The sequence below is a fragment of the Poromitra crassiceps genome, assembly GCF_964638095.1.
Source record: "Poromitra crassiceps genome assembly, chromosome: 8".
In the NCBI taxonomy this organism is placed as follows: Eukaryota; Metazoa; Chordata; class Actinopteri; order Beryciformes; family Melamphaidae; genus Poromitra; species Poromitra crassiceps.
The window spans coordinates 55,712,045-55,739,969 of NC_139629.1; the positions used below are offsets into that span (position 1 = coordinate 55,712,045).

At 44.5% G+C, this 27,925-nt stretch overlaps 1 protein-coding gene across 2 annotated transcripts in view; it reads left to right on the forward strand.

The window, feature by feature from the left end:
- LOC310780905 (CMP-N-acetylneuraminate-beta-galactosamide-alpha-2,3-sialyltransferase 1-like) overlaps positions 1-27,925 on the forward strand; it is a 99,519-nt gene that overhangs the window by 45,715 nt on the left and 25,879 nt on the right. For both annotated transcript variants that reach the window (XM_083641425.1, XM_083641426.1), the window contains exons 5-6: positions 17,247-17,440; positions 25,439-25,597. In XM_083641425.1, coding sequence (XP_083497551.1) covers positions 17,247-17,440; positions 25,439-25,597 — 353 coding nt within the window. The remainder of the gene's footprint in view (positions 1-17,246; positions 17,441-25,438; positions 25,598-27,925) is intronic.

Below are 27,925 nucleotides of genomic sequence, written 5' to 3' on the forward strand. Positions count from 1 at the left end.
GTTAGCCATAGACAAACGAACCTGCTCTGGGAGTTGCTGCAGGAAAAGCTCCTTAAACAGGAAACACGGAGGATGATCACCAAGCAGGGCAAGCATATGATCCATTAATTCAGAGGGTTTTGAGTCCCCGAGTCCCGGAAGCGAAAGCAGCCGCTGTGCCCACTCCGATTCAGACAAACAAAAAATCCCCTTCAAATATGTTTTCAGTGCGGTAAATTTGTTCTCCGCTGGCGGATTTTCCAGCAAACTCACCACCCTCGCAGCTGTTGAGTTGGTCAGGGAAGCCACCACATGATAGTATTTTGTGTTCTCCGATGTTATTTCCCTCAGGGCGAATTGTGCCTCTGCCTGCACAAACCAAGCGCTTGCATTCTGCTCCCAAAATTCGGGTAGCTTCAAAGCTACTGCATTAGCCATGTTCAAAAACTCTGAAAAAAACGTCCCAGAGTCGTCGGGTCACCAATGTAGTAATCCAGGGAATCACGTAGAATCCACGGGAATAAAGAGGGAGTCGCTGGGTTATGCAAGTAAAAATCCTGTCTGGTTTATTGCGCGCTCTGCATTCATACTGACAACCCAACATTCATACATCCGGGTCTTTACATAGTGTTCCCACAGACGTCGCCGCGTGGGGAGTCTGGGTAGTGTAGTGAATTCGTAGTCTATGCTTAGCAGTGGCGGCTGGTGAGATTGGTAACAGAGGAGGTAGGAAAAAATTTGGGCGTTTTTTTTTCTCTTTAGCCCAAAACGCCCAAATCTCATTTTAAATTAGCATTAGGATTAGACTGTTGTGATGTCATTATTCAGTTTTAACCATCAATAATTGTTCCTTTTCTCATTATTTCATTTCTCAGAGTAAATACTGTATATTTATTTCGAGATTTTTGTCAATTATTTGTGCTGTTATGGTTATAATTAGCCTACTTACTCACTTCTACACTATCTTAGATTGTGTTACTTATGGATGGCATGGAATTATAGTGAAAATAGATTACCCCCCCTTTTTGCTGGGGACCCCACTTTGAAAACCACTGGCTTAGGCTAGAACTGTTGCGAGAAGGTTTCAGGATTTATCTCTATGCATTAGGCTGTGATTACTATTTATATAAATCTATTTATTCACATAGATTCATGATATATTATGGTATACAGCCTATATGTGACATCAATGTTTTGATTAATATGCGCCAGTACTGAAAATGTAGCCTATTACTGCATGACTGATCCTATGATGTCTCACACTCAGGTGTGCTTTCACAAGACAGGTGTTGTCCATTCAATCAGCCCACCTGTCTTTATAATGGCTGTCTTGCACTGTTTGTATGATACTTGACAAAGTCTATGGCCGAAACTGTTGTCAAATAGCGTTAAATTACACTTTATTGCATCTGGAACGAGAGTGTGTCTTCCCCTGCACAGTGCTGCACTATCAACATACTCGTTTAGTTACATTCCAATTCATCAACTTTGGAGCGTTATTTACCCCCCCTTCCCGACATCCTAGGTTGACATGCTTCATCCCAATCGATTCCTTATTTCTTCTACTTTCATATGGTATAAAGATCACCACTCACGCTTTAAAAATGAGCTCGCTGTCAGCCATCGATTTACAGGCCAAATTCAGTAAAAAAATGTGTGAATTTAAGGTTGCAGGTTTTATTATAAGAAATTACAGGATGAAACTTCAATACGTCAAAAATAGCGCTGCTCGGTGAACCATTTCCACGCCGAATTTAATAGAAGGCTCGGATAACTTGAAATCAATTGACTTACTTGAATATCCATGCTGTCTGTAGTGGAACCGACGTTGCAAATATTCCAGTTTTCTGACATTGCAAAAAGCCCAGTATCGCGCAGCTCAAGGCTCCCGCAACTCGAAACTCGTTTTGGGTGTAATCCAATGCAACGACTGTCTGGCTTGTGAACACTTACTGATTGATAAAAAAGTAAATAAAAATAAGGGGGAAATATGATATGCTGCTACTGTCTCAGTAAAAGTCGTAAATCCTTCCTGTCAGGTCATCACAGGCAGTGGATTTCACTTCCTACTTGATTCAGCGTGAGGGACCAGGCAGTGGACAATACAATGTCAATCAATGTCAGCAATCTATCCAACCAACAACCAATTAGATTTCACCTGGTTTCACCGGGCTAAGGGCGTGCTCCCTTCCAGCTCAATCTGATTGGTTGGAAAACACATCACTCTCACGTGTTCTCTGTGAATTGCAAGTGTTTTTCAACCAATCATATTTTTCATTAGATAAATTACCAAATAAATAAACGCCCACAGGGCGAATGTTTTTTTATCTGCCTACCCCACGCTGGGACCAGGGCCAGAGTGACTTTCTGCATGGAGCTCTCCTTTCCATCAGTTCAGGTCACTGTTGTTGAAGCATTTTAAGTATATAAGAATATAATGAATGAAAAAATGAGCGTCTGCACATAAGAAAAAACACATTTGATTGATATTTTATTATAAAAAAAATATATATATATAAAAAGAAAAAGAAAAAATTAATTTTTTTTTATATAAAATCCCCAATCTAATAGAGGAGGACCATCCTCCTATGCCTCACTGGAAAAACCTCCTCTGATGCTTAGTGTGCGGCTGTGGGCAGTCACCACAATACTGTATTATTCATTACTCATATTTTTCCAAGTACAATGGCATTAAAGTATTTCATCCATTTAACCCAGTATGCCTGGAATCTGCTTACCTACAACTTTACTGAAAATGCCAAGGTCATTTAAGACAGTAGTTCAAAAACCTTTTCACGTAAAGGACCCCTAAACTGACAAAAAGTTGACCATAGACCCCCATTTCATAAGATCTTTGCTTTTAGATGTTTTATTACAGAAATGTATGAAACCCATGACCAAAACAGTCCTACATTCTATCATTATGTTACTTGTGGATGGAATTATAAATAATGGAAATAAGTATCCCCCTTTTTGCTGGGGACCTCCTGGAACCCCCCCCCCCCCCAAAGGACCAGTGGCGGTCCCTGGACCCCACTTTGAGAACCGCTGAGCCGCTTGGTTGTGGATACTGTCTCCCATCTGTCAGTGGAGTGACAGTGATGACAGCTGGAGTGGATGGGGAGTGGTTCATGTAAATGAGCAGCTATTGTTCACTCCCCCATTACCTGGCTGTCCCAGGGCTGAAAAGTGCTCTGACCTTTTCTCTGAAAGTTCAGTTTCTCTGAACATTCAGATAAGCATATCTTCTTCAATTATTTTCAGATTTCGACACATCATTTGAAAGCTTACAGTCTGCAGTTTCATAATCCTTCCATCATAATACCATTTCACAATCCATAATTCTAGCAAATCTAGGTACATTTCAGACATGAAAGCAGTGTCCTGTCTTGGCTGTTAGGAAATCAAAATGAACTATATGATCAAATGGTTCATGTGCTCTTTAACCCTGTAAGACCCGGATATATTTCTACTTGCAAAAAAAAATATTCAACCTTTCTGATGGTGTTGTAGGAGTACTTTGGAGAAGAAAATATAGTGTTTAAAAAAAAAAAAAGTTTTTGTAAGGTTTTATGGAAATGTTGTAATATCACAACGTAGGGTCAATCGGGTAGCAGAATTTCCTATAGGCCATTTTTACTCATTGTCAGAATAACATGGCAAATGTATATATACTTCACTAAAACAACGTAAGGGTTCATTTATATGGTTATGGTTTATTATTTGGCCTCAGAACAGTATACATTATGAATAATATTTGGCCTCAGAACAACATTATGAATAATAACATCAATGTAAGCCATATTTTTAAGAATTGTGATTTTATTAAAAGAACAACAAAATGAAAAACAATACATACAATAAATGTACTAAAGAAACCTAATTACTCCGCAAAATGTAACAGGCACCCCCCTCTCATACTCCAAGTGACTGCAAATCACTTTGAACACCATTTACAATCAATTGCTTACGCTTATTTGCAGTGATAGTCCCAGAAACAGTTCCTGTCACCTGAAATACACAGACGAACATCACACTTGTGGCATAGTAAGTTGGTGTACCCTGAACAGCCACCATTACTGCAGCGCCCTCTCTGTGTCTTTCGTGGGAGATGTCCAACTTGGTCCTGGCACACATCCGATGGCGGATGTTGACGTGGTGCCTTGGGTGGAGCGCGGTTTGGACTCTCTTCCAGTCTCCTTGCTTATGGCATTCTGAAATGAAAATAAAGAAATAACTTTAGTACATTAGTAGTGTTTACACATCTCACTGCAGTACACATTTCACAAGTCACACAATACTGTCTGGCCAACCTATTGTGCTTTGCTTATCCTCACAAAGGGATGATGGTCCTAAGTGGGCAACCCCCACCAGCCCTCACATGAACAATGATGATGGTCCTATGTGTGCAACCCCCACATGAACAATTACCACATGGAATCCTCCAGGAACTAACTTAAACCAACTAAAACATGATTACAAACAGAAGTAGGAACTGATCTGTTGAAAGTGATTACCAAAACAGTGTAAGCAATTACATGTTATGCAGTATATTTGTCTTTGAGTACAATTGGTTACAAATATTATTGGAAATTAGAAATTAAAGTAAAAATGCACATATAGCCTACACTATATATATATTTAGGTATGCAATGTGGGGAAAATACACATATAACTGTATAAATGTATTGTGAAAACTATAAGACTCCACTTAGCGAGGTATGTAAACTAACAGTACCACCTGGATATTTGCTACCACACTGCCCCACCGTTGTAAAATTGCAACCTCTATAAAACATGCTCTAATTTACATTTGGGGGATATGTTTCACAATAATAACATATGTACATGTTCTAGACATTCTAATGATCACCCAAAAAAATATTACACGCATTTTACTTACTTCTTTGTGAGGAATTCCGTCCAGTGAAAAAGAGAGTTGTTGCTCCGTCAACAATTTTGAAGTTGTGATGTGTCCTGGCCCTGTGGGGGGTACTTATATGCAAATATCCTGGCCAATAGCATTGCAAGACTAAACAATAGGATCCAATGATGATGTGTAGGTCAAAAAAGAACAAGAAAACAAATTATTTATACCCTTTTTTTTATAAAATACAAATGTTGTAATATTACAACCGTGGGTCTTACAGGGTTAACACCACAAAAAGGAGGGAGACACGCACATCCAAAACCCAAAGTTGGGGCAGGTGCTGAGCTGAACTAGAACAGTGAGACAAAAAGAATAAAAACTACTCGCACACCGCAGAGCTCCTTTTCTCCAGATGTACAGTGGTAGACGGATCAATAAGCGTCTTTTACCGCAACGCGGCGTTAATTCTGTTTGCCGTTAGTATGTGGTATCAAAGTGGGACACTAGGGGGCGGCAGTGCACAACTACCTACAGTACAGTATATGCAGCAAGCAGGGAGGCTCTCGCTCTCAGCCTACGAAATCAATCGTGTTTTGTCTCCCCTTGATGATTAAAGTCCCTGGAAACCAAATCCACAAACTAACTATTAAATTAACTATTAAATGTAGGGTCTTATGTGAGTAATTGTTTGCCTCTGAAAAGAGAGAGAATTACTTTCAACCCTAACCCCGAAAATCGACACTTTTCTACAAGGTCTGGATTTCCATTTCCTCATTGAAGAGAGCGGAGCGCGCGGTGCTAAAATGAATGATCTTATCACGTCATAATTATTATTATTATTATTCCTTTGTGTGACATTTGTGCATTCCTGCTGAATATTCTACATGCAGAATAAAATCACTTGCGATGGGGGGTGGAATGTTTCATGTACTCTGCCAACAGTATCCTTTGTACATGTATCCTTTGTACATGTATCCTTTATAAATAAAATAAATAACTCCCATAGCCTACACCTTAATCAAGAGGTGAGAGTAGCTACTTTATTTATTTGTCATCTGGTTCTCGGCCACGCTGGCCGCCCGTCATGTCGCTCAGCAGGCACAGCGTGCGCAGAGCCTGCGGTTCTCGTAGGGGAGCAGTGTGTGTGTGTGTGTGTGTGTGTGTGTGTGTGTGTGTGTGTGTGTGTGTGTGTGTGTGTGTATGTGTGCGCGTGCGCGCGCCGTGCCCATTGTCTGAAAACATATTTTTATCAAACAATATAGGCCTACTCTGGTTATGTAGGCTCTTTCACACCAGCCTTGAAAGCCACAGATTTTATATATAGCCTATTGTAATATAGGCTACTGTAGGCCTATTCTCATCGAGACTGCCCCCGTTCCTTTATTTACATTTCAATAGGTTGGCCACATGAGACAATAGACAGGTAGGGTCTAATAGGGGTGAAACATTCCACCCGCAGAAGTCACAAGGCTGATGCAGATCGCAAGTTGTGGAAAGGGTTTGGAGGCCTTCAACTTTGCACATGCAGCGGAGCAGTTTAATGCAGTGAAGTCCCGACGCAAATAAATGCTAAACGAAAACGGGCAGAACCGAGCAGCCAGCCACTTTATTAAAAAATTTTTTTACAAGTGATTCTTCATTTATTAGTTTTCAAGTTATTTAATTTCACGTTCTAGAGACATTCTAGGCATGCCAGACAGTGCATGTATTTACTTAGGTGCCCAATAATGCTGCTATAGGCTATTTGTTTAATTTATTGTTGCTTGCTGAGTTTGCACTTTGCAGTTAGGCCAAAGGCCTTTAATAGGCTACATTCAGCAGTCAGACACCTCAGGCTATCATTGAAAATGTTTTTAATTAGGCTACATGAATAAACAAACGTCTTCAGTCAGGGTTCCATAAGTCTACTCTTCCTTCATGTTCACTTGTCCGACTATCCCAGAAACTGAGAAAATGTAAACATAAAAATATGCTTCTAAAATATAGAAGGCTAAATAAAATAAGTAACCGACCAGCATATTTATTGTTGTTTTTAACTGAGCAGCCTACTAGCCTGCAGTTTATGTCGCGCCTGACTCCGTGACATGACATGTTTGTGAATGCGCATTCGCAGCAGTGCCAGGCCGGGCAGCCAAACAGCACCGCAACGACTTCATAAAATTTAATCAACCCCCCCCTCCTAATAATAGCCATATAAGACAAATAAAAATGTTACTATAATAAACAGAAATAAAAGAAACAAGCTTGTTTCCGTACAACATCGGGACTGCCCCCGTTCCTTTATTTACATTTCAATAGGTTGGCCACATGAGACAATAGACAGGTATGGGTCTAATAGGGGTGAAACATTCCACCCTCCATCCCCCTCCCCCAATTCCAGTCTCCAGTGTCCCTGCAGAAGTCACAAGGCTGATGCAGATCGCAAGTTGTGGAAAGGGTTTGGAGGCCTTCAACTTTGCACATACAGCGGAGCAGTTCAATGCAGTGAAGTCCCGACGCAAATAAATGCTAAACGAAAACGGGCAGAACCGAGCAGCCAGCCACTTTATTAAAACATTTTTTTACAAGTGATTCTTCATTTATTAGTTTTCAAGTTATTTAATTTCACGTTCTAGAGACATTCTAGGCATGCCAGACAGTGCATGTATTTACTTAGGTGCCCAATAATGCTGCTATAGGCTATTTGTTTAATTTATTGTTGCTTGCTGAGTTTGCACTTTGCAGTTAGGCCAAAGGCCTTTAATAGGCTACATTCAGCAGTCAGACACCTCAGGCTATCATTGAAAATGTTTTTAATTAGGCTACATGAATAAACAAACGTCTTCAGTCAGGGTTCCATAAGTCTCTACTCTTCCTTCATGTTCACTTGTCCGACTATCCCAGAAACTGAGAAAATGTAAACATAAAAATATGCTTCTAAAATATAGAAGGCTAAATAAAATAAGTAACCGACCAGCATATTTATTGTTGTTTTTAACTGAGCAGCCTACTAGCCTGCAGTTTATGTCGCGCCTGACTACGTGACATGACATGTTTGTGAATGCGCATTCCCAGCAGTGCCAGGCCGGGCAGCCAAACAGCACCGCAACGACTTCATAAAATTTAATCAACCCCCCCCTCCTAATAATAGCCATATAAGACAAATAAAAATGTTACTATAATAAACAGAAATAAAAGAAACAAACTTGTTTCCGTACAACACTTTATTTGCAAAAACACAACCCAGTGGGACATTGGGAAAACCTTCATCATTTCACACACAAAAATTAAAATAAATTAGCCTGGTAAAATTAACCAGTAGATATTGCTGTGTAAAATAAATACAAAACGAATTATGCAATTATCTTAAATGAATTAAGCTTGTATTAACGAACTTCAGGGATTTAAACAACACAAGCCCACCACACGATCTTATAAACTTAAAGGAATTCGAAATTAAACATTTTGGGCTTGGTTAAAGGCTATAGGCCTTTAGCCATTAGCCTTTTTGCTTCGTTTTACCATTACAGGTTTCTGGCCAAGAATACCAACAGCTTTACCTTTTCGGGCAATAATTTGCTTCGGAGTGGCATTGCAACAATCCCTGCTGTGCTGAACACACGCTCGGATGGTACACTGGTGGCACAAATACACAAATATTTCCCTGCCAAGCCGGCCATGAGTGGAAGCCGTGCCTGGTTATCTTTCCACCAGCACCTGACTCGTCTTCTTCACCCTCCACTCTCACGCGTGCAGCGGGGCCGACTGCTGCCACAATCTCTGTTTCAACACCTGCCCCGCATATGACACGAATAAACACGTCGTTGCACGTTCCAATTCTTTCATACTTTTGGTAAATGCGATCAGCGGTATGGGGACCCTGTATGTGATCACAGCCTAACAGAACGGTGTGCCCCTTGAACGTCCCGTCAATGAAACTGGCCACGATGCCCAGGAAGCTGTGCCCTCTCCTATTTGTCCAAATGTCAGCTGACAAGACAAATCCATCACCCTTTTCTAATAGCGCCCGCAGTCCATGTAAATCATTTTGAAAAATGATATATCCAGCTCCCTTTTTCTCGCTGCTGTCACGGTTGGGCAATGAAGAAACTCTCAGATCTCCATTTCTCTTTCTCTGCTTGCTGTTGGTTCGCCTCGCTCTCTATAAATAAAACATATTCAGACGGTCCGAAATTAAATTAACATTACAGGCTACTTTTTGCATGATAGCCTACATTTTTATTTTAACGCTATATTGGGGCCTATTTAGCTGCCGTAATGGGCTACATGCACAACTCCACTACTTCCTGAAATTAGTACAGCTTCTTTATTTCCTGTCATCACTATTGGATGAACTGATTAATGTCAGGTGTGCTGCAGTCACAACAATGATCAGGCACACCTGATTAATCAGTTCATCCAATAGTGTAGGACAGGAAATAAAGAAGCTGTACTAATTTCAGGAAGTAAAGAAGTTGTGCATGTAGCCTATTACCTTTTGTTTTCTTCCCGGCGCGCCCTATTGTGTCACATTCAACACTTGATCTCAAGGATGCTCACAGATGACACCTGGTGGTCAACGGTGCAACTACACCTCAATTAGTTTTAATGCCGCCGCGCGTCAATACACAGCTTGCGGTAAGGCACGCTTATTGATCCGTCTACCACTGTATTGTTGTAACGCGTTTCGAGCTCTTCATCAGACAAGACAGTACAGGACGCCATCATAGATATAGTGGTCAAGTGTCACATGATACAGTCACATGATGAAATCAGGTGGGGTGACAGACACCTGTGTAATTGAGAGAAGGAAAATGCATATGCACACCAGGGGCTCTATCGTTGCATCGGCCTATGAACTGCGCTCAACGCCAGACGCAGCGCAGATCAGTGGGCGTGGAGCAGCGCATATTTTGGTATCGGCGCTACACGCAGCATTAAGCATTACAACCACGCCATTTAAGCGTAAAATTATGCACTATCTGCTCATTGGGTAAGTGCAGTAAACGAATCACATGCTTCACTTTTCAGCTCCAATTCCACGGAGCGATCCAGTCCGGCTTCAGAAAAGCCGAGGGCTCTGATACCCCCCCACCCCCCCCTCCCTTAGTCCCTTTTATCACCTCTGTCTGTCTGGCTATTATTCCATATTATTCTCAAACCAATCTAACTGCAGTTTAAATACTGCAAGCATGTAAATACGCTACACTATAGCGAGATCAAAGTGAAAAGAATGTTCTAAATGCATCAGCTAGAAAAATATAGCCTATCCCTATATGATGAGATTAATTAGATTGGTGAAAGTTTGTCCAGAATGATATCGTTTTCTCTCCCCTGCTGCACAGGTAGGATGATGCACATAAATATATAGCCTACATTATGTAAAGTCATTGCAGAAATGTGTTTTTATTGTAAAACTAAATGTGAAGTAGGGCCAATTTATTGGAGCAGACATCACAGTATATAGCACATGACAGTAGAAGCGCGTTACGCTGTCACATCTAAATCACGTTAAATCGACGAGGGATATATATAGGCCCAGGATGACATAGATGTTTCACATAGGGTTGTGTTTGGATTTTGCGATTTTATTTTGTCCAATATCGAAATGTTCTACAATAGCATGTTGTGGGAACATGACACATATATAAATGGATTAGCCCAATGCATGCTGGGAGATTTCACATGTCTGGCTGTTGCAGGGAAGCCGCAGTAAATGTTTGCCCAGAATTATCTCGTTTTCACTCGCCTTCACTGCACAGGTAGGATGATGCAATAGCCTCTGAATGTCATGGGCTCAAAACTGTCATGTTAGAAAAAACTGTCATGTCGTTATACTATGTACGGTAGAACAACTTATTTTTTCTGAGAGAGAGAGAGAACCGGCAAACTTTTTTTCAAGCAGTCATATTGTGTCAGACTGATGAGCAAGAGAGAGGGAGTGACACAGAGAGAAGGGACAGAGGAAAGGGCAGAGGAGGCTCCGCGCAACCAGTGCACTGAATAGGCCTGGTTTTCAAAAGCGCAAATCGCTAAATTAACCCCAGGTAGGAAGATATCATTAGGCCGGTATTTAAGGCCGAAACGCCCATTCTCGCCCATTCTGGGACTGCGCCACCCCGAGTTCGCTTAAAGCGCATTTCGGGGCCTAAAGCCATGTTGATATCTTCCCGAGGCAGGCGCAAGGCACGTTTTTTTGAGTGTAAGGCCAGTTTTTGCGCCAGTTTAGGGCCCCAGGTGTAGAGAAAACGGCAACACATCCCATCTGCCATTAACCATTAACAATGGAAATATAGAAATAAAAAATTACTCTAAGAGCAAAAGTCTAAACATGTCAAAACATCTAAACATGTCAACCTGACCCACCAATCATAGTGGAAAGAAACCATTTTAAATCTTAAAAACATACAAATACCATTTATCCAAATGGACAAACTGGAAACGGGTAAATACATTTAAAGATGGTCTGAAATAGACCAAATATTCCCCAGCACAGTCAGGACAGGTAAGGGGGGACCTGCCAAAGGCGTCTTGATAGTCTAGGTGGCAAAAACATTTTACATTTTAAAGAGGACATTTAAAGAGGGCAAAGAAGCAAGTTTGAATGCAACCAAGTTCCTGTGATAACAGGACAAAAATAGAAATGAAAATAGAACAGTGTCACAGAAAAGGGTGGATATCCATCTCCTCATTGAGGCCTTTAGGTGACATTGTGTCTAAGGTATAAATCCAATATAATTCTCTTTGTAGAAGCAGTTTGTTGATGTTGCCGCTAGGGATGTCGACGGTTAACCGTTAACCGGTTAACCGCCGAGAACGTCTTTGGTCGGTTAAGCATGTCGGTTAAACGGTCAATTTCCATGTTAATTTGCATATAACAGTGTTGCCAATGTGGCGATTCCCCCCCCCTCCTTCGTGGTCAGCAATGTAACATAAGTATATTAAACGATGGGGCAAGTATTAATCAAGCTAGATTTGGAAATAAACACATGGTTCATGTTGATTTTATCTACCCGATGTCTGATCAAACGCATTCCGCAGCGAAGCACACACACAGCTGAACACCTGCTGCAGCCACAGAGTCACAGTGAAGTGAGCGCACTGACTGCCCCGCCCCTCTGCTGCTCATGTCTGAGCCAGTGGTCTGAGCACACAGCTCAGATGTGCTCTGTGACCATTTCAGAAGGATTAACACACCCAGCGAAACAATCAGCTCATACATGTTCTATAGTTTTGTTAACTCCGTGTGTGCTGTCATTAGCCTACTTTTCCTTCACTGTCTCATTCGGTCTACTGTAACTCTCTCCCTCCCTCTCTGCAGTGCATGTTCATCATGCACACGCATGCATACGCGCGCACCCAATGATGAAACAGTAGTTTTTACCGTGTTACAAAAATGACATGAAGCGGTCGAATTGACGATTGAAAAGTATCAATTAACGTTAACGTTACTGTCCAACACATGGCAGTTCGGATAAATTGTTTCACAAGAGACTGCGTGCGGAGTGCGGACTCGTTTTTATAATGTTGCCCTGCCAGACACACAGAGCACAGCCCTCGCCGCGTGTGTGAAGAGAGAGAGCGAACGGGTGAGACAGAAGCAAACTATTTTTTGCAGATCTCAAAAGCAGGTAAACCACTGTGGGATTAGTGAGACTATTGCTAAAAGAAAAGATACTGTAGTGATGTGCACTTTGTCAGTGCGCCCTGTAGCCTGGGCTGTCGTCCGCTCAAACACTACTTCACGGGGCGGCTGCGTGTCAATTGACGTGTCCTTAATATGCAATGCGTGCATATTAAGCAGTATAGCCTATCGGAGGAATGCTTTTGTTTAGATGGCTGGAAGGTTCAACTTGTCTTCTCGTTTTGTTAATGTGTTTTTTTCTGCTTGTAGATGTAAAAATAAACGCTTTCTAATGAAAAAAAATCAAGCATTTGTTGTGGTAATGGTTTAATGGAGCACAGACAGTAAAATAGCGCATTTTAATCTTCTCGGTTAACCGACAGTTGTCGGCTAATGAGTGTCGGTTGTCGGTCAAGAAAAATTATGATTTTCGACATCCCTAGTTGCCGCCCCTTCGTGGGAGCTGGACACGTTCGACACCGACATAACTGAGCGAGGCAACAGTGTGCCCAAGAAGGCTAAAGTGGACAGCAACAGGACTCTTAGTGTCATGATGTCTAATGTTACTCCTATGTTCTGAGATTCGATTTTTCAAGGGTCTCAATGTTTTGCCAATGTAGGCCAGCCCACAGGGGCACTTCAGCATATAGATGACATTATTGGTATTACATGAAATAATGCCTCTAATGGAAAAAGGTTTGCCCGTATAGGGATGGTAAATGGCTGTCGCTTTACGCGTGAAGTTGCATTGTTGGCAACGTCCACACCTATAGTTACCAGGTTCGACTGGACCCAAGAAAGTGGGGGGGGGGCAGAGGGGGGCTTAGGTAGACAATCGGCCCTCACCAGCATATTTCTGAGGTTTGGAGGTCTTCTAAAAACCACAAGTGGAAGTTGATCAAAAACTGTTTTTAAAGATGAGTCTGTGGCTAAGACATGCCAATGTTCTTTAATAATAGAGGCCATATCTTTGGCCAAAGGTGAGTATGACACAGCACAAGTGATCTTATTGTCCCCAGTTTTGGTCCTGGTCTTGTTTAAACACTCCATTTGTGTAACCTTGGAAAAATGGTTGGATGCTTCAATCAACCAGTCGGGTTTGTACCCCCTTTGAAGGAATCTAAGTTTCAGATCAGACATATGTTTATTGAAGTCAGAGTCAGAGCTGCAAATACGACGTACACGGTTCAATTGGGAAACAGGAAGACTTTTCTTCAAAGGAGTCGGGTGATACGATTGTCCATGGAGCAATGAATTTCTATCAGTGGGTTTCCTGTACAGACTTGTGCTCAGAGTCCCATTGTTGTTGATAATCAGAATGTCCAAAAAGTTCATTTTAAAGGGGTCGTGGTTCATGGTGAACCTCAGATGAGCATTCTGTGTGTTCATAAAGTTGAAGAAATCACAAAGCTGGGCCTCAGTAGAGGTCCAGATGAAGAAGATGTCGTCTATGTACCTTTTATATGTGGAGATGTACGCTAGGAATGGATTGTTGGTGGCATTCAGAATGATGTCCTGTTCGAGTTGTCCAACATAGAGTGAGGCAAAACTGGGCGACATCTTGGAGCCCATGCAGACCCCCGAAACCTGAAGAAAAAAGTCATTGACTTTTTTTTGAGTCTCTGTGAGCTCTAACAGACAAGGCAGGTTAGGCAACACAGAGGCAGCAGAGCTCCATTCTTGTTGGTGGAAAAATTGTCCACTGCCTCTAGACCACCCTTTATGGGTACATTGGTGTACAAGGATTCAATATCCAGAGTGACCAGCAGTATATCCTGGCTGCTGGGTCGGACAGTTTGGATGGTTTTAATAAAGTCAATTGAATCTTTGGTGTATGAGGGCAAGGATGCAACACAGGGCTGAAGGAAAAAATCCACAAAGGCTGAGATCTTCTCAGTTAGGGAGCCTATAGCTGCCACAAAGGGTCTACCTGCTGGAGTATCCCGGTACTGCTTGTGGATTTTGGGGAGAGTATAGAAAACAGGTGTAATAGGTGAGTCGACACGCATGAAAGAAAATTATTCTTTAGTGATTGCTTGTCTGTCCAGTAAATCATCGAGAACTGCATGCACTTTGATTTTAAGTTCAGTGATAGGGTTCCCATGTAATTTACGGTAAAAAGTGTCATTGCTTAGTTGTCTCATTATTTCTTGATTGTATGAGCTTCTGTCCAAAATCACAAAAGCACCACCCTTGTCAGCATTTTGGATGACAATATTGTGGTCATTTTTTAGAGTTTCCAATTTTGTGTGTTGCATCTTAGTTAAATTGTGTCATTTTATATTGTCTCTTTTTCCCCAATAGGTTAGAGATGTCTCTTTCTACTAGTCTGCAGTAAGTGTCTACAGACAAGTTTCTGTGTTTAGGAGGGATGAAGGTAGATTTACCTCTGAAAGGGGTGTTTTTCCTGGTGGAGGACACAGGAGGGGTGTCCTCGTCTCCCCTGATGTTGGAAGGAACCGTCCCTTGAGTACCTTGAGGGTTTGAGACCTTGAGGGTTTGAGACGGTAGATACATGATTAGACCTCTGATTGTCTTTGAAAAATTCTTTTAGACGTAAATTACGAAAAAAAAATCTGGAGATCCACAAACACATTGAAATCTTTACAATGAGTGCTGGGGCAAAATGACAATCCTCTGTTGAGAGCAGAGAGACAAGTGGTGGAGATGGGCTTACTTGATATATTGATCACATTTAAGTCTCCCTCCAGGGTTGGGGGCGCATGCTGTACGGCTCTCTGAAGGTGGTGCTTGTTGCCCCTCCTGACTTTCCTCTGCCTCCGTGGGATTGGGGGAGTGGGGGGGGGGGGGGGGGGGGGGGGTTGTTTAGATGTTTTGACATGTTTAGACTTTTTCTCTTAGAGTAATTTTTTATTTCTATATTTCCATTGTTAATGGTTAATGGCAGATGGGATGTGTTGCCGTTTTCTCTACACCTGGTGTGCATATGCATTTTCCTTCTCTCAATTACACAGGTGTCTGTCATCCCACCTGATTTCATCATGTGACTGTATCATGTGACACTTGACCACTATATCTATGATGGCGTCCTGTACTGTCTTGTCTGATGAAGAGCATGTAGCTCGAAACGCGTTACAACAATAAATCTGGAGAAAAGGAGCTCTGCGGTGTGCGAGTAGTTTTTATTCTTTTTGTCTCTTTAACACCACAGTAACTGAAGTTGTATCTGCTGAATTCATTGTGAGCAGATCACTATCTGTTTCTCTCTTCACTGCTCCAGAAGAAAACATGTAGTAATCACCAGAATAAAACGTCAGCATTCAACATGTCTGAAAACCAGGGATATGTAGAATATCAACGTAAATTTGAAACAAAACGTGGCATTTTATATCTACAATCTCAATGTAAATCTTTAACAAAATGCTGGTTAATTTGTAAACCTCACTGGCCTTTATAAAGTTAAACGCAAATAAAACAACTTTGGTTATGTTTAAGCAAGTAAACCAACTTGGTTAAGCTTAAAGTCCCTGGAAACCAAAATCCACAAACACCTTCTAACTATTAAATTTAGGGTCTCGCCACTTTTCTACAAGGTCTGGATTTCCACTTCCTCATTGAAGATGATTGAAGAGAGCGGTGCGTGCAGTGCTACAATGAATGATCTTATCACGTCAAAAGATTTAATCGAATCACACATGCACGCACACACGCACGCGCGCACACACACACACACACACACACAGTAGCGCTGTGCACTCGCAGCGGCAGTCTCTCTTTTTTTCTTTTTCTTTTTTTTCCGATTTTTTATCCCATTTTTATCCCCCATTAGTGCTAATTTAATTTATTTATCCTGGTTGCTACTCCACCCTCTGCCGATCTGGGGAGAGCCGAAACTGGCTCCATGCTTCCTCCGAGACATGGGCAGTTACCCAGCCGCTTCTTTTCACCTGAGAGGGGAAGCGTCACCGGTAGGACATAGCACGTGGGAGGATCACGCTATTCCAACCAGTTCCCCTCCCTCTGAACAGGCGCCCTTAACGACCAGAGGAGGAACCACATTAGCAACCAGGATATTGCATGTTTTTGGTGGAGGGGGTTCCTACATGAAGGAAACCCCCGGGAGGCACGGGGAGAACATGCAAACTCCACACAGAAAGGCCCTTTTGACGACCCCACCCGGGCGGTGGGCACTCGAGGACATGCGGACGGGCACGCATTCCTTCAGCGCTCACAGAGTCCCAGGTGGGAATCGAACCCAGGTTCCTGTGATGTGATGAACTCAAAATGCTAAAAAAAAAAAAAAAAAAAAAAAAAATCTGGTTTCCAGGGACTTTAAAATGCAATGTATTTAGGGCATCTGGGTAGTGTAGAGGCAAAAGCACTTGCCACCGCAGAGGTTCAATTCCGACAGCGGTACTGGTGGCTTCGTCAGACGTTTCTACAGACACAATTGGCCATGTCTGCGGGTGGGAAACCGGTGAGGTATGAGTCCTGGTCGCTGCACTACCGCCTCCTCTGGTCAGTTGGGGCGCCTGTTTGGGGGAAACGGGAACCGGGGGGAATAGCGTGATCCTCCCACGTGCTACGTCCTGTCAGTGGAACGCCTCGCTGTCAGGTGAAAAGAAGCGGCTGGTGACTGCACATGTATCCAAGGAAGTATGTGCTAGTCTACAACTCTCCCCAGATTGACAGAAGGGGGCGAGCAACGACCGGACAGCAGGGGGGAATTGGGCCAAGTACAACTGGAAAATGGGAGAAAAATCTAGAAAAAAAGAAAGAAAAGAAAAATTAATATTTTTGCTTCAGCTTCATAGACCTATTGTACATTTCCAGGGTCTCCAGTCGAACAATGTTCACCTGACTCTGAAGGAAGTGATGTCGAAGATGTTCCAGGTAATTTCCCCTCCCACGGTGGACTTCAGGCCCCTCCCTTCTCATTGCCGTAGTTGCGCGGTCGTCGGCAACTCGGGCAACCTGCTACATTCCGGATATGGCAACCTGATCAACTCCCACGGCTCTGTGATCCGGTACACACACACACACACACACACACACACACACACACACTCTAGTGGGCTAGCTCGGGGTTTGAGAGGGGAAGCCGGACAGGAAATGATACTGAAAGCTGTAGTTCTTCGAATGGCCACTTGACGCTAGCTCCAAAAGGGAGTCATTCCCTGTTCACCCCCATGTTAAAATGCCCATCTTTACAACAGGATTAAACATGTTTACAGCCTGGTTCAAATTACGGTTTTGGTGGTTACATGCCGACACTCCGACATGCCGCCACTCCGACATTCCGCCACTCAGAAATATCGGCACTCAGAAATATTGCCACTCAGAAATCTCGCCACTCCGATTTTCATAAGGTCCGCCACTCCAAACTTGATTTGACTTCCAGTTCACGTTCAGGCAGCTGTCCAGGGTGCTGAACCGGGTGTCAGATAAAGTACTCGGGCGGAGCCGCGGCCTGCAGCTTGCACTCTGTGATTTCTTGTGTCTATATAATATATCTGGTGTCTAAATATTAACCAAACCTGAACTATGAACCAAACAGTGAAAGCTACATCTTTCCCAAAATCTACTTTGAATTATGGAATTGATTAGAATGGTTTTTGTCAATAAATATTTTCGTTTGGACTTTTAAACGTCTGTAGGCTGTGTGCACAATTCTCTCTTTCTCTCTCTCTCTCTCTCTCTCTCTCTCTCTCTCTTTCTCTCTCAGATGCTGCTAAATGGGTTGCCTCGAATCCTCAAAATGATTGTGGAGCCCAGCAAAATTAAAATAAAGACGTGTTGTTCAAAGATGTTGTTGGTGGTCCCTCCAACTCCACAATGTGCAAGATAGTAATATGTGTCTCAATAGGCGGGTGCACAACACACACACCCTGCTTAGAGAGCAGCGCACACACATGCAAACGGTTACAAATTAAAAATAGATATATATTACAATGTGTCAATTAACATATTGTAAATAATACGTGTCATAATGGTTAGTCATGATATTTATCAGAATGAGATGAAAACAATGATTAAACTAAATCAGATATTGGCTGGAAATAGGGAAGTGTCCAGGCTGCACCAGGGATTCCGCTATGATTTTTTCTGCCCGGCCAATTGAGCCAGTGACATTCCAGAATTCCGGCCTTATAGAATATTTACTGGCCCAGTCAAAATGTAGCCTATTGAAAAAAGATAGATGTAGCCTAATCATTTCCTAAATAATAACATATTATTGCATAATTTTTAGCAAACAAAATCTTAATTTTAAATCATTTTTTGATTTCAAAATAATTATCTAATAATTATCTAATTATGTAATTATCTGCGCTTGCGAGTGCAAAGGGAGCAAGGCTGCACACCGCTCCTTATTTAATTCGGTTGGGGTTTGCAGACCCATTAAGATTAATCAATAAAACGCAACAAAAGCTATTATCCAATCGTCCAACAAATGTATTGTAACGAATCAGGTATTCGTCCACAGGAACCAGGAGACAGTAGTTGGTACAGGGCTTTTATTCACAGGCTCATTCTATTAGCTTCCAGCGGTAGCCTTGCTGCTAGCTCCACACACGACCACTCTAGCTCATTCCCTAGCTTGACTGACCATGCCTCCTACAGGATGGTCACATACACACCCTTCCCCCCAGGAACAACCCCCACACATCAGTTCCTAGCTAAACACGGAAACACCACATTACCTGTAATTACCTGGATTACCTGGATCGCTACATACTCCTCACCCAACAAGAAGTCGCGCCCACGCGACACCCACAACCCACACATATCCTCCTGTACCAAAACACACCAACCCCATAACATTTTCCCCCCCGTCACCACATCAAATTCTAATTCCCACAAACAGTCCCTTTTTATTACAGCACACCATAATGTCTAGTTTTCATCAGGTACTCCATAATGTCTAGTTTTCCATTAGGCACTCCATAATGTCTGGTTTACATTAGGCACTCCATAATGTCTAGTTGTCATTAGGCACTCCGTAATGTCTAGTTTTCCATTATTTCTCTTTTTTCACCAACATTTAAATTCAACCCATCATTTCAATTAACATTCCCCTCACAACATTCCCCAACAATTCCCCACAACATTTCAATTACCACCATTTCCATCCCCCCTTCCAAAGGTTCTGTTCCACCTGAAGCACTCTAGTCCCGCTCAACCCCCAGTGGGGTTAGACCTCTGCAGTGTAACTCTTTTCGGTCCCCCCTCGGTGCCCCACAGTCATCACACGCACTGCAGTATCTCCACACGTCCTCCTCGCGTCCGGCCCAGTAGAAAAGTGCACAAACATTGTGGAGCATCTTCTCAGGCTCGTCATGCCCCTTACCACTGCGGCCCCTGTGCGCCCACCGCACAACCAACCCCCGCAGGTATCTGGGCACAACCGTCTGCCTCCCCTTTACCCCGTGCCCTGTTCTCTCCAACAGCCCTGTTCTCTCTTCATCCAGACGCAGGTCGGTAAACATGTTCCACAGTCCCTTCGTGGCACCGGAACACAGGTGAGTCTCCTCCACGGGGCGCCGCCACCCACGCAAGCACCGGACCGATATCCGCGTCCTCCGCCTGCCTGCGTTTCCACTCACCCACGACGACATCCATGATGGTCACGCCGTCGTCCTCCAGGTCCACCTCTGGACAGTCCTCCTCGTCTTCCTCCACCTCCTGCACTCGGTCGTCCTCCCGCCCCCCTCCCCCAGGGGGGTGGCGTGTTCAGGACAGCAGGGGGAACACAACCGGCCTCAATCTCCACCTCGGCTTTCCGCACAGCAACCGTGGGGGGCGCAGTGCAGTTTCTGGCTAAGTGCTCAGGCGAACGGCAAGTCCAGCAGAGTCTCACCTGCCCGCCGCCTGCACGTCTCTCTTCTCCCGCTGTCCTCCGGTCCCCGACAGCCTTTCGACACTCTCTGGCCAGGTGTCCAATCGCGCCGCATGCCCAGCAGGCTCCCTGCTGTCCATGTCGTTGTCCCGCGTACCTGGTCTGTTCCCCGGGACCGCTGCGACACCATCTCGCTAAGTGCCCCGGTTTCCCGCATGTCCAACACAGTCTCTTTTGCGGCTCCGAGTGGGGCCCGTGCTCAACCGTGACGCGGTATACAGTGATGCTATTGACGTTTGGTTGCTCCCCTGGAGCGGTGGGAGGGTGGCCCATCTGGACTACTGGCCCCCCTGCGAACGTAAGTGTCCTCTTTCCCAGGTCTACTGTGCATTGGTTTAGCGTCAAGTAGTCCTCCCCCAAGATACAGGGCCCCGCCATCTCCACTACCCATACTGGAAAGTCCACTGTCTGTCCCCCCACAGTTATCATCACGGACCCCCTTCCCCTCATCGGCATCAACTCACCGGATACTGTCCTCAGCAGCTGTGCCGCTGGCTGCTCCAGAAGCGCTCCCTCTGTCATCATGTTGGCGTTCACCAGCGTTGCCGTACACCCCGTGTCCACCAGGGCGAAACAGGACTTCCCTTGCAGGACGACCGGAACATGGCAGCCGTTCATCGTGTGCGGCCCGTTCCGCATGCTGACAGCGCCGGCGATGTCGTCTGCTTCGGGGGAAGGCGGAGCCCCACCTCCCCATCTGTACCGCTGGGCCCCCTCCAACGGTGACGTGGCCATAGGGAATATGACGTAGGGGGCCCGTCTCGCCCCTCTTAGATGGGCCCCGCGCCGTTTCCCTGGTTCCATGCTCCTCCGCGGCACTCTCTGGCCCGATGCCCGGGGCGTCCACAGTTCCAACAGCGCATGTCCCCGGACCCCCTGGGCCGGGTCCCCCCGGGCCGGGTATTGTCTCGTGGGGTGGGCTGCAGGGTCGCGCTTCGGAGCAGTTGTTCTTTTAACTGGCGCACCGACTCAGATAGCTCCTGCACCATGCTGCTTTGCTCCTCCAACGCCCTCTTCGACGCTAGCTCTTCCCGTGGTGGGCTCTCCACCGCCATTCTCACATTCAAGTCCTTTGTATCGGCTATTGCCGACACGCACGTTATAGCCTCGCCCTCGAGGGACATCACGAGATGGCTGGCTCTCTCCCCTCTCGTCCAGCCATTCCATTCTGCAGCCTCCTCAAACTGCTTGCAGTACGCCTCCCACTCGCCTTTACCGTTGTATTTCGGGACGAGCACGTCCTTCCTAGTTCTGCAGGCGCCTTCCCCCGCTGTCGCGGGCCGTGCTTCAGCCTCGTCACTCCCCGCCTGTCTGCCAGCGGGGCCCGGCTCGGCTTCGCTCTCCTCCCGCCCGAGGCTCTCCCTCATCCGTCTGTGTTCCTCCTTCATCCGTCTGTATTCCTCCCTATTCTCCGCAAACACCGAGGCTTCAGCCTCTTCCATCTCCCTCTTCATCTTCGGGCGGCTCCGTTCAGCACTTTATTCGCTCGAGACCACAAGCTGTCGGTTCCAACTTTCTCCGTCGTTCCTCCTCACTCTCTCCCCTCTCGGCCGAATCAGAGGCGTTACCGCTTTACTTTCCGACACCAGTGTAACGAATCAGGTATTCGTCCACAGGAACCAGGAGACAGTAGTTGGTACAGGGCTGTTATTCACAGGCTCATTCTATTAGCTTCCAGCGGTAGCCTTGCTGCTAGCTCCACACACGACCACTCTAGCTCATTCCCTAGCTTGACTGACCATGCCTCCTACAGGATGGTCACATATACACCCTTCCCCCCAGGAACAACCCCCACACATCAGTTCCTAGCTAAACACGGAAAGACCACATTACCTGTAATTACCTGGATTACCTGGATCGCTACAGTATTTTATTATAGTGAATGAACTCGTCACAAACTTTGTGAACTGAGTTTGTCATATATTCCTGTTTAATTAAGCCTAAAGAAAGACACTGGCGGGCCTACATTAAATGTATCTTTGCATCCAAGAACGTGAAATTAAATAACTTGAAAGATAATCTAAATTATGAAGTTGCCTACCTGCAACAAGCCAGAGATGAGACATGCAGTCAGTCAAACTTTATAGCCTATATTTTCTGAAGCGGGTCTATATTGACAACGATGACAGGGACTGCAGCTGGTTGACACGCGGGCATCCAACTCGCATTCAGAACGGACTTCTAGCCTACTTCACAACATGAGAATATTTGCTTTACTTTAAACTGAAGGGCAAAGGTAAGAATATTAGCCTTGTGTTACCCGTAGCCTACATCTGAGAACGAAATCCCTTGTTGCATGTTGTGAGCTTTGAGATGATGCGCGATAATGTCGTTCAGACAAATAAATGAAAGCTGCCCATTAAATACTCCTCCTTAAATGGCAAATCAACTGAGGTTCTATAGGTTATGCATATTTATGCTGAAATGATGTTGACAATTAATGGCTAAATTAACGAACATAATAATAAGCTTTACAACCTGCAGAGGACTTCCCTGTCGCTGCGAGAATTCTCACAATACGGCACAATACGGCCGCGGCAGTTTCTTCATGATCAACGCTCCGCTACATGTGCAAAACAAACTTGCGATTGTTATCAACCCAACTTTTCCTCGCTGTGGCGGCTTTTCATGGCTGGTTGGATCTTGTTCTGGACCATCATTACATAAAAAGAACTGGCCGAGGGGTGTTGACATTTCGGTCTGTTGTCTCTAGCCAAAGCGCTGTCGGCTGCGGGATGCACAGCTGCAGTGTACGGCTTTTGCATGGCAGTTAAAGAGCGTCTGCTGTATTTTTTCCCTTTTTCAACCAACACTCAACATTAACAGCGGGGCGAAAATATATAATATATTTAAGTCTATATTTAAGTTGTAGCTTACAGTATGGCAACATCACTGGTCACACAATGTTGGGCTATTTTATATAATGAAGTTATTTATTTGGCATTTCCAAACGGCTGCTTGAGCCGGTGACCTTTTAATTTGCCGGCCCACGTCAACAAATACTGGCTAAAAGCCAGCAATTACCGGCTAACGGAATCCCTGGGCTGCACCTGTGAGCGGAGGAGATCATCCTGCTGCTATCAGCTCCTCCACCAAGGTGCTGCACACCCGCATCCAGGTGGTTGTCAAACTATAGGCCCATTTGTGAATTTTATTTTCAAGTCCATATTTCTCCGCATTTCCTGCATCAAATTCCGAATTCCAGTTCACGTTCAGGCAGCTGTCCAGGGTGCCTGACGGGTGTCAGATAAAGGGGAACTGCCCATTCTGTTTTCTACTGATTTCCCGCAGATTTTCTGTTCAGCACCAAGGACAGCGCTACACACTCTCGAGTAGACCCCTGGGGCCAGATGTATAAAACTCTGTGTATATTTAGGTGTAGAAAGCGTAATTTCACGGATTGTGAACTCAAGAGGAGACCCGCCACTCACTCCGCTGGTCCATTGCACAACACTTTATATATTGACATTTTAACAACTGGTCACACCTGAGTAGGTTAATCTTACTCCCTAATATAGAATGATAATCTTTTTTTACATAAAAATCACGTAGCCTACTTGTGTATTTTTATATATAGATATTTATCATTTTAATTATCATAATAGTGACAAAAATATTTACTCTGGATAAAACACATTCTGAAGGCTCGTCTAAAAAGGTTGTGAACCACTCACACATCACACATGTGAAGGTTTTTTTCAACTAGCTTATAGATTACATCCTAACACAATGCAGTTGTTTATCTTTATGTTGTTTTATGACTGTGAAGCGCTTTGTGACTGGCGTCTGTGAAAGCTGCTGTATAAACATAACTTATTTATTTACTTAGTGGTGAAAGGAAAACACTTTTAATAAAACGTCTCCCACATTTACACCTTTATAATCCTCTACTTTGCTGCGCCCTGCAGCTGTGTAAAATGTCATACGAAATAATTATAAATTCCAATAGGATAAGCTTGCCTGATTAACTGAAAACAATTATACAATAACGAAAAAAATAATATCCTAACGAAAATAGAAGTCTAATCAAGTAAATAGCCTTCAGAAAGTGCATCAGTAAAAGCCCAGTTCTATACTGCTGCACTGCTGAAATGTCTGCACTGCAGCACTGTCTGCAGCTGTGCCATATTCCACAATATCCAAACTTCGGAATGGCGGATCCTTTAGAAAAAAGAGGAAGGGCTGACATTTTGAATAATGAAGGCAGGAATTTTCGTAATGGCGGGACCTATGAAAAAAAGGTGAAGGACCGCCAGTCCGAATAATGGAAGTTAACGTTCGGAGAGGCAAGGTTCCGGAAAGGCAGACAGTTACTGGTTTTGGTCTCTAGTTAGCTACTTTCACCTTTCATGACAACTGTACGAGGATGAATTTTTTATATAACTCACCTGTTAGGAGTAAAATAGATGATAGAAAATACTCTTTTTGGGATGATTGACAGGTGGCCTGTCCAGTGATGGCGCAGACAATAGTAGGCGGAGTTACAGCTCTGGGAAACCCCTGGTCTCGTGCCGCCTCACGGGTGCCATGGCACGAGTCCGATACCTCACGAGTCCGACACCTCACGAGTCCGAAAAAAGAGGCTAACTTCCCCCAGACCCTAACCCAAAACCTAACCTCTCCCACCCCCACGCCTAAACCTAACCTCCCCCAGACCCTAACCCAAAACCTAACCTCTCCCACCCCCACGCCTAAACCTAACCTCCCCCAGACCCTAACCCAAAACCATGAGGTGTCGGACTCGTGAGGTATCGGACTCGTGAGGTATCGGACTAGGGGGCAGTCCCCGCCTCACGCGCGCTGCACAAGAACCCCAAGCTAGGCAACAGCCACACTAGGCTTAAAAACTATAGATCCAACAACTGATTCTGATTCTCATTACCTATGCATTCCTATAAACTCCCCCCTGTGTTCAAAGTCAGAACTCCATGTGTATGGTGAGCTAGTGTAATAGGTACAGTATCTACCTTACTATGTTCATGAATGGTCACACAATAGATCATCTGTTTAACATCTACAGACAGATGAATTGTTGAATGTCAACTAAAAAGCTGTTGAAATGTTACAAATACTCTGTAGGTGAACTATCCAAATAAAGTGTTACCAAACATGGCTGTCTCCTCCTCAGGATGAACAAGGCGGTGACTGGAGGTTTTGAGCAGGATGTGGGGAATCGTACGACACATCACTTCCTGTATCCGGAGAGTGCGGTGAATGTTGGGCCGGACGTCAACCTTGTGCTGCTGCCCTTCAAACTGAGAGACCTGCAGTGGCTGACTGCCAAAATGTAGGCCTAATATAATTATAGACTATCTAATATGTGACATCACCCATCACGTTTAAACTGATATTGGAGAAAGAAAAGTATAAATTAAATATTTACATATATTTATTATTATGTATTCATTGATTTATTTAGGAAAATACACGTGCACCGTTCCCAAGTATGCTGAACATTTGAAAGTTTGAATGGTTTCAACAGCATGGTTCAAAAATAGTTCCAGTCCAAAAATTGGCCAGAAGCACACGTGCATTTTGTGGAGAAAATGCTTGTCGTTGCATTGAACTCATCGCCTGCTTTTGTTCAAACACAGGACTGATAGACCAACCCGATCTCCCCAAAAATTCTAAAATAGCAACGTTTTTGGACCAACGTTGCTATATTACAATTTCGGCTCAGAAATTGTAAAATGGTAATGTACGTTTATACATGGGTGGGCGTGGTTTCCGGAGATTTTCCGCTTCTAACCCTTCCCCCTACCCTAACTCTAAACCTAAAATCTCAGAACGTTACCATTTTACAATTTTGGAGCCCAAAATTGTAACATAGCAACCAAAACGTTGCTATTTTACAATTGTCTGTGAGACTGTGTTGTTTGATAGACGGAGCACAAATAGCAGAAAGATGTTAAAGGAGAATTTTGTTTTTTTTTAACCTGGAGCCCTCCTCACATTAATTATTATCTGACGACTCACCCAGTGTTCTCCGGTGCGATTTGGAGCGTCCTAGGCGTTGTTGTGATCTAAATAGTGTCCAAGCCAGTCCTTGAATGCGCTCCGTCGGGGCCACATGGCAGCGTGCTGTTCCTCCATGTAAATAGACAGTTTTCAGAATCAGAATCACTTTATTGGCACAATTATGCAAGTTACATATGAGGAATTTGTCTTGGTGCCTGCATGCCATACAGTGATCAAGTCAACACAAAAAAGACTCAATATTGCTAGTGCAAAAGATCATATATACACAATGTGCTTAAGTGTGTGTGTATGTACATTAACATCAATATACATTAAAGACCCACATGAGTTCATATTCTGAAGCAACCTGTGTCTGCACAAAATCTACACGACATTAGCAGTCAGAGTTAGATCGGCATTAGAAAACGAGAAACTGATATTAAGTTAGAAGAAGTTAAAACTACAGTTTAAAGCTAGTTGTAGCGAAGCTAGTTGGCTTGCTGGGGGCAAAGCTTCTGGGCTTGCCTCGTGAAGTGTGCTGGATCGTGGATGAAGGCTCACGGGCTGTGATCGATCAGAATCACGGAGATGGAGATAAGGACCGACATGTCGGTCCTGGGACGCGGTTGAATTACCACTGTTGACCTGTCTGGGTGTAAGGCAGTTGGTCACCAGGGCCTGGCTGGTTGTAAGACAGCAGGGGTTCAATTCGGGTTCGGGATTAGTTGTGCTAATGGTTGACATTATTAGGGTGTAAGAATACCTGAAGAAGTATGGAAGTCGAAGGAATCTCGAAGGAATCAAGCAGGAATCTCTCGGATGTGGTGTAGCGTCACGGAACACTTTGTTTATATGGTCGCGTTCCGGTGTATGACATCACGTCATTGGTGATGTCACAACGTTCGAGGGAGCTATGACATCATCGGTGTTATGTCTGACATCGCCGATGACCTCACAGGTGAACTCTATGCTATGACATCATTGTCATCGTTGATGATGTCATCATCATTACGTCGTTGGCGCGCCGGCTGGTAGGCATCGACTGCCCCAAGAACAGGCCTGACGGTGGGCCATTATGGACCGTTTCTACAGCCGCTCCCAGATTCCTGTGGGGAATCTGTATTCTTCCAGAAATGGCCGGAATGGCCCTCCAGTCCCACCTGGTATAGGCAGGGCTTGGTTGATTATTCTGGGAGTGAGGGGGGCTGTGATCCGCCTGGCCACCAGCCGGGTGTAGGCACGGGTCCGCGCGCCGTTGTCCAGTCCCGTACATCACAAGAGCCAAGATTTGGTGACCGTCCTCGTTGGCCAGGATGTGTGTGGGATCCTACTGCTGTAGTGAGCTGTAGTGGCCTCTGGGGGCTTGAGTTTCCAGTTGAGGAAACTCAGCGGCGTGAGGTCAGCGCGGGAGCCGCTCAGGAGCCGGGGGTCTACCCAGCTACTGCGGTAGTGAGGAGCCTCTGGTTCTGGTGGCTTGAGTTTCCAGTCGAGGAACCTCAGCGGCGTAGGGTCGGTGAGGAAGCAGTTTGTCTGCCCTCGTTGGAGGGGGGTCTCTGCCCCTAGTGCCTTGTTGGCCGCCCCGTGGAGCGTCGGTGTGGCATAGGTCTGCTCTGGGTGAATTGCCGGCGAGACGATGAGGGAGACGGCCGCCCTGTGA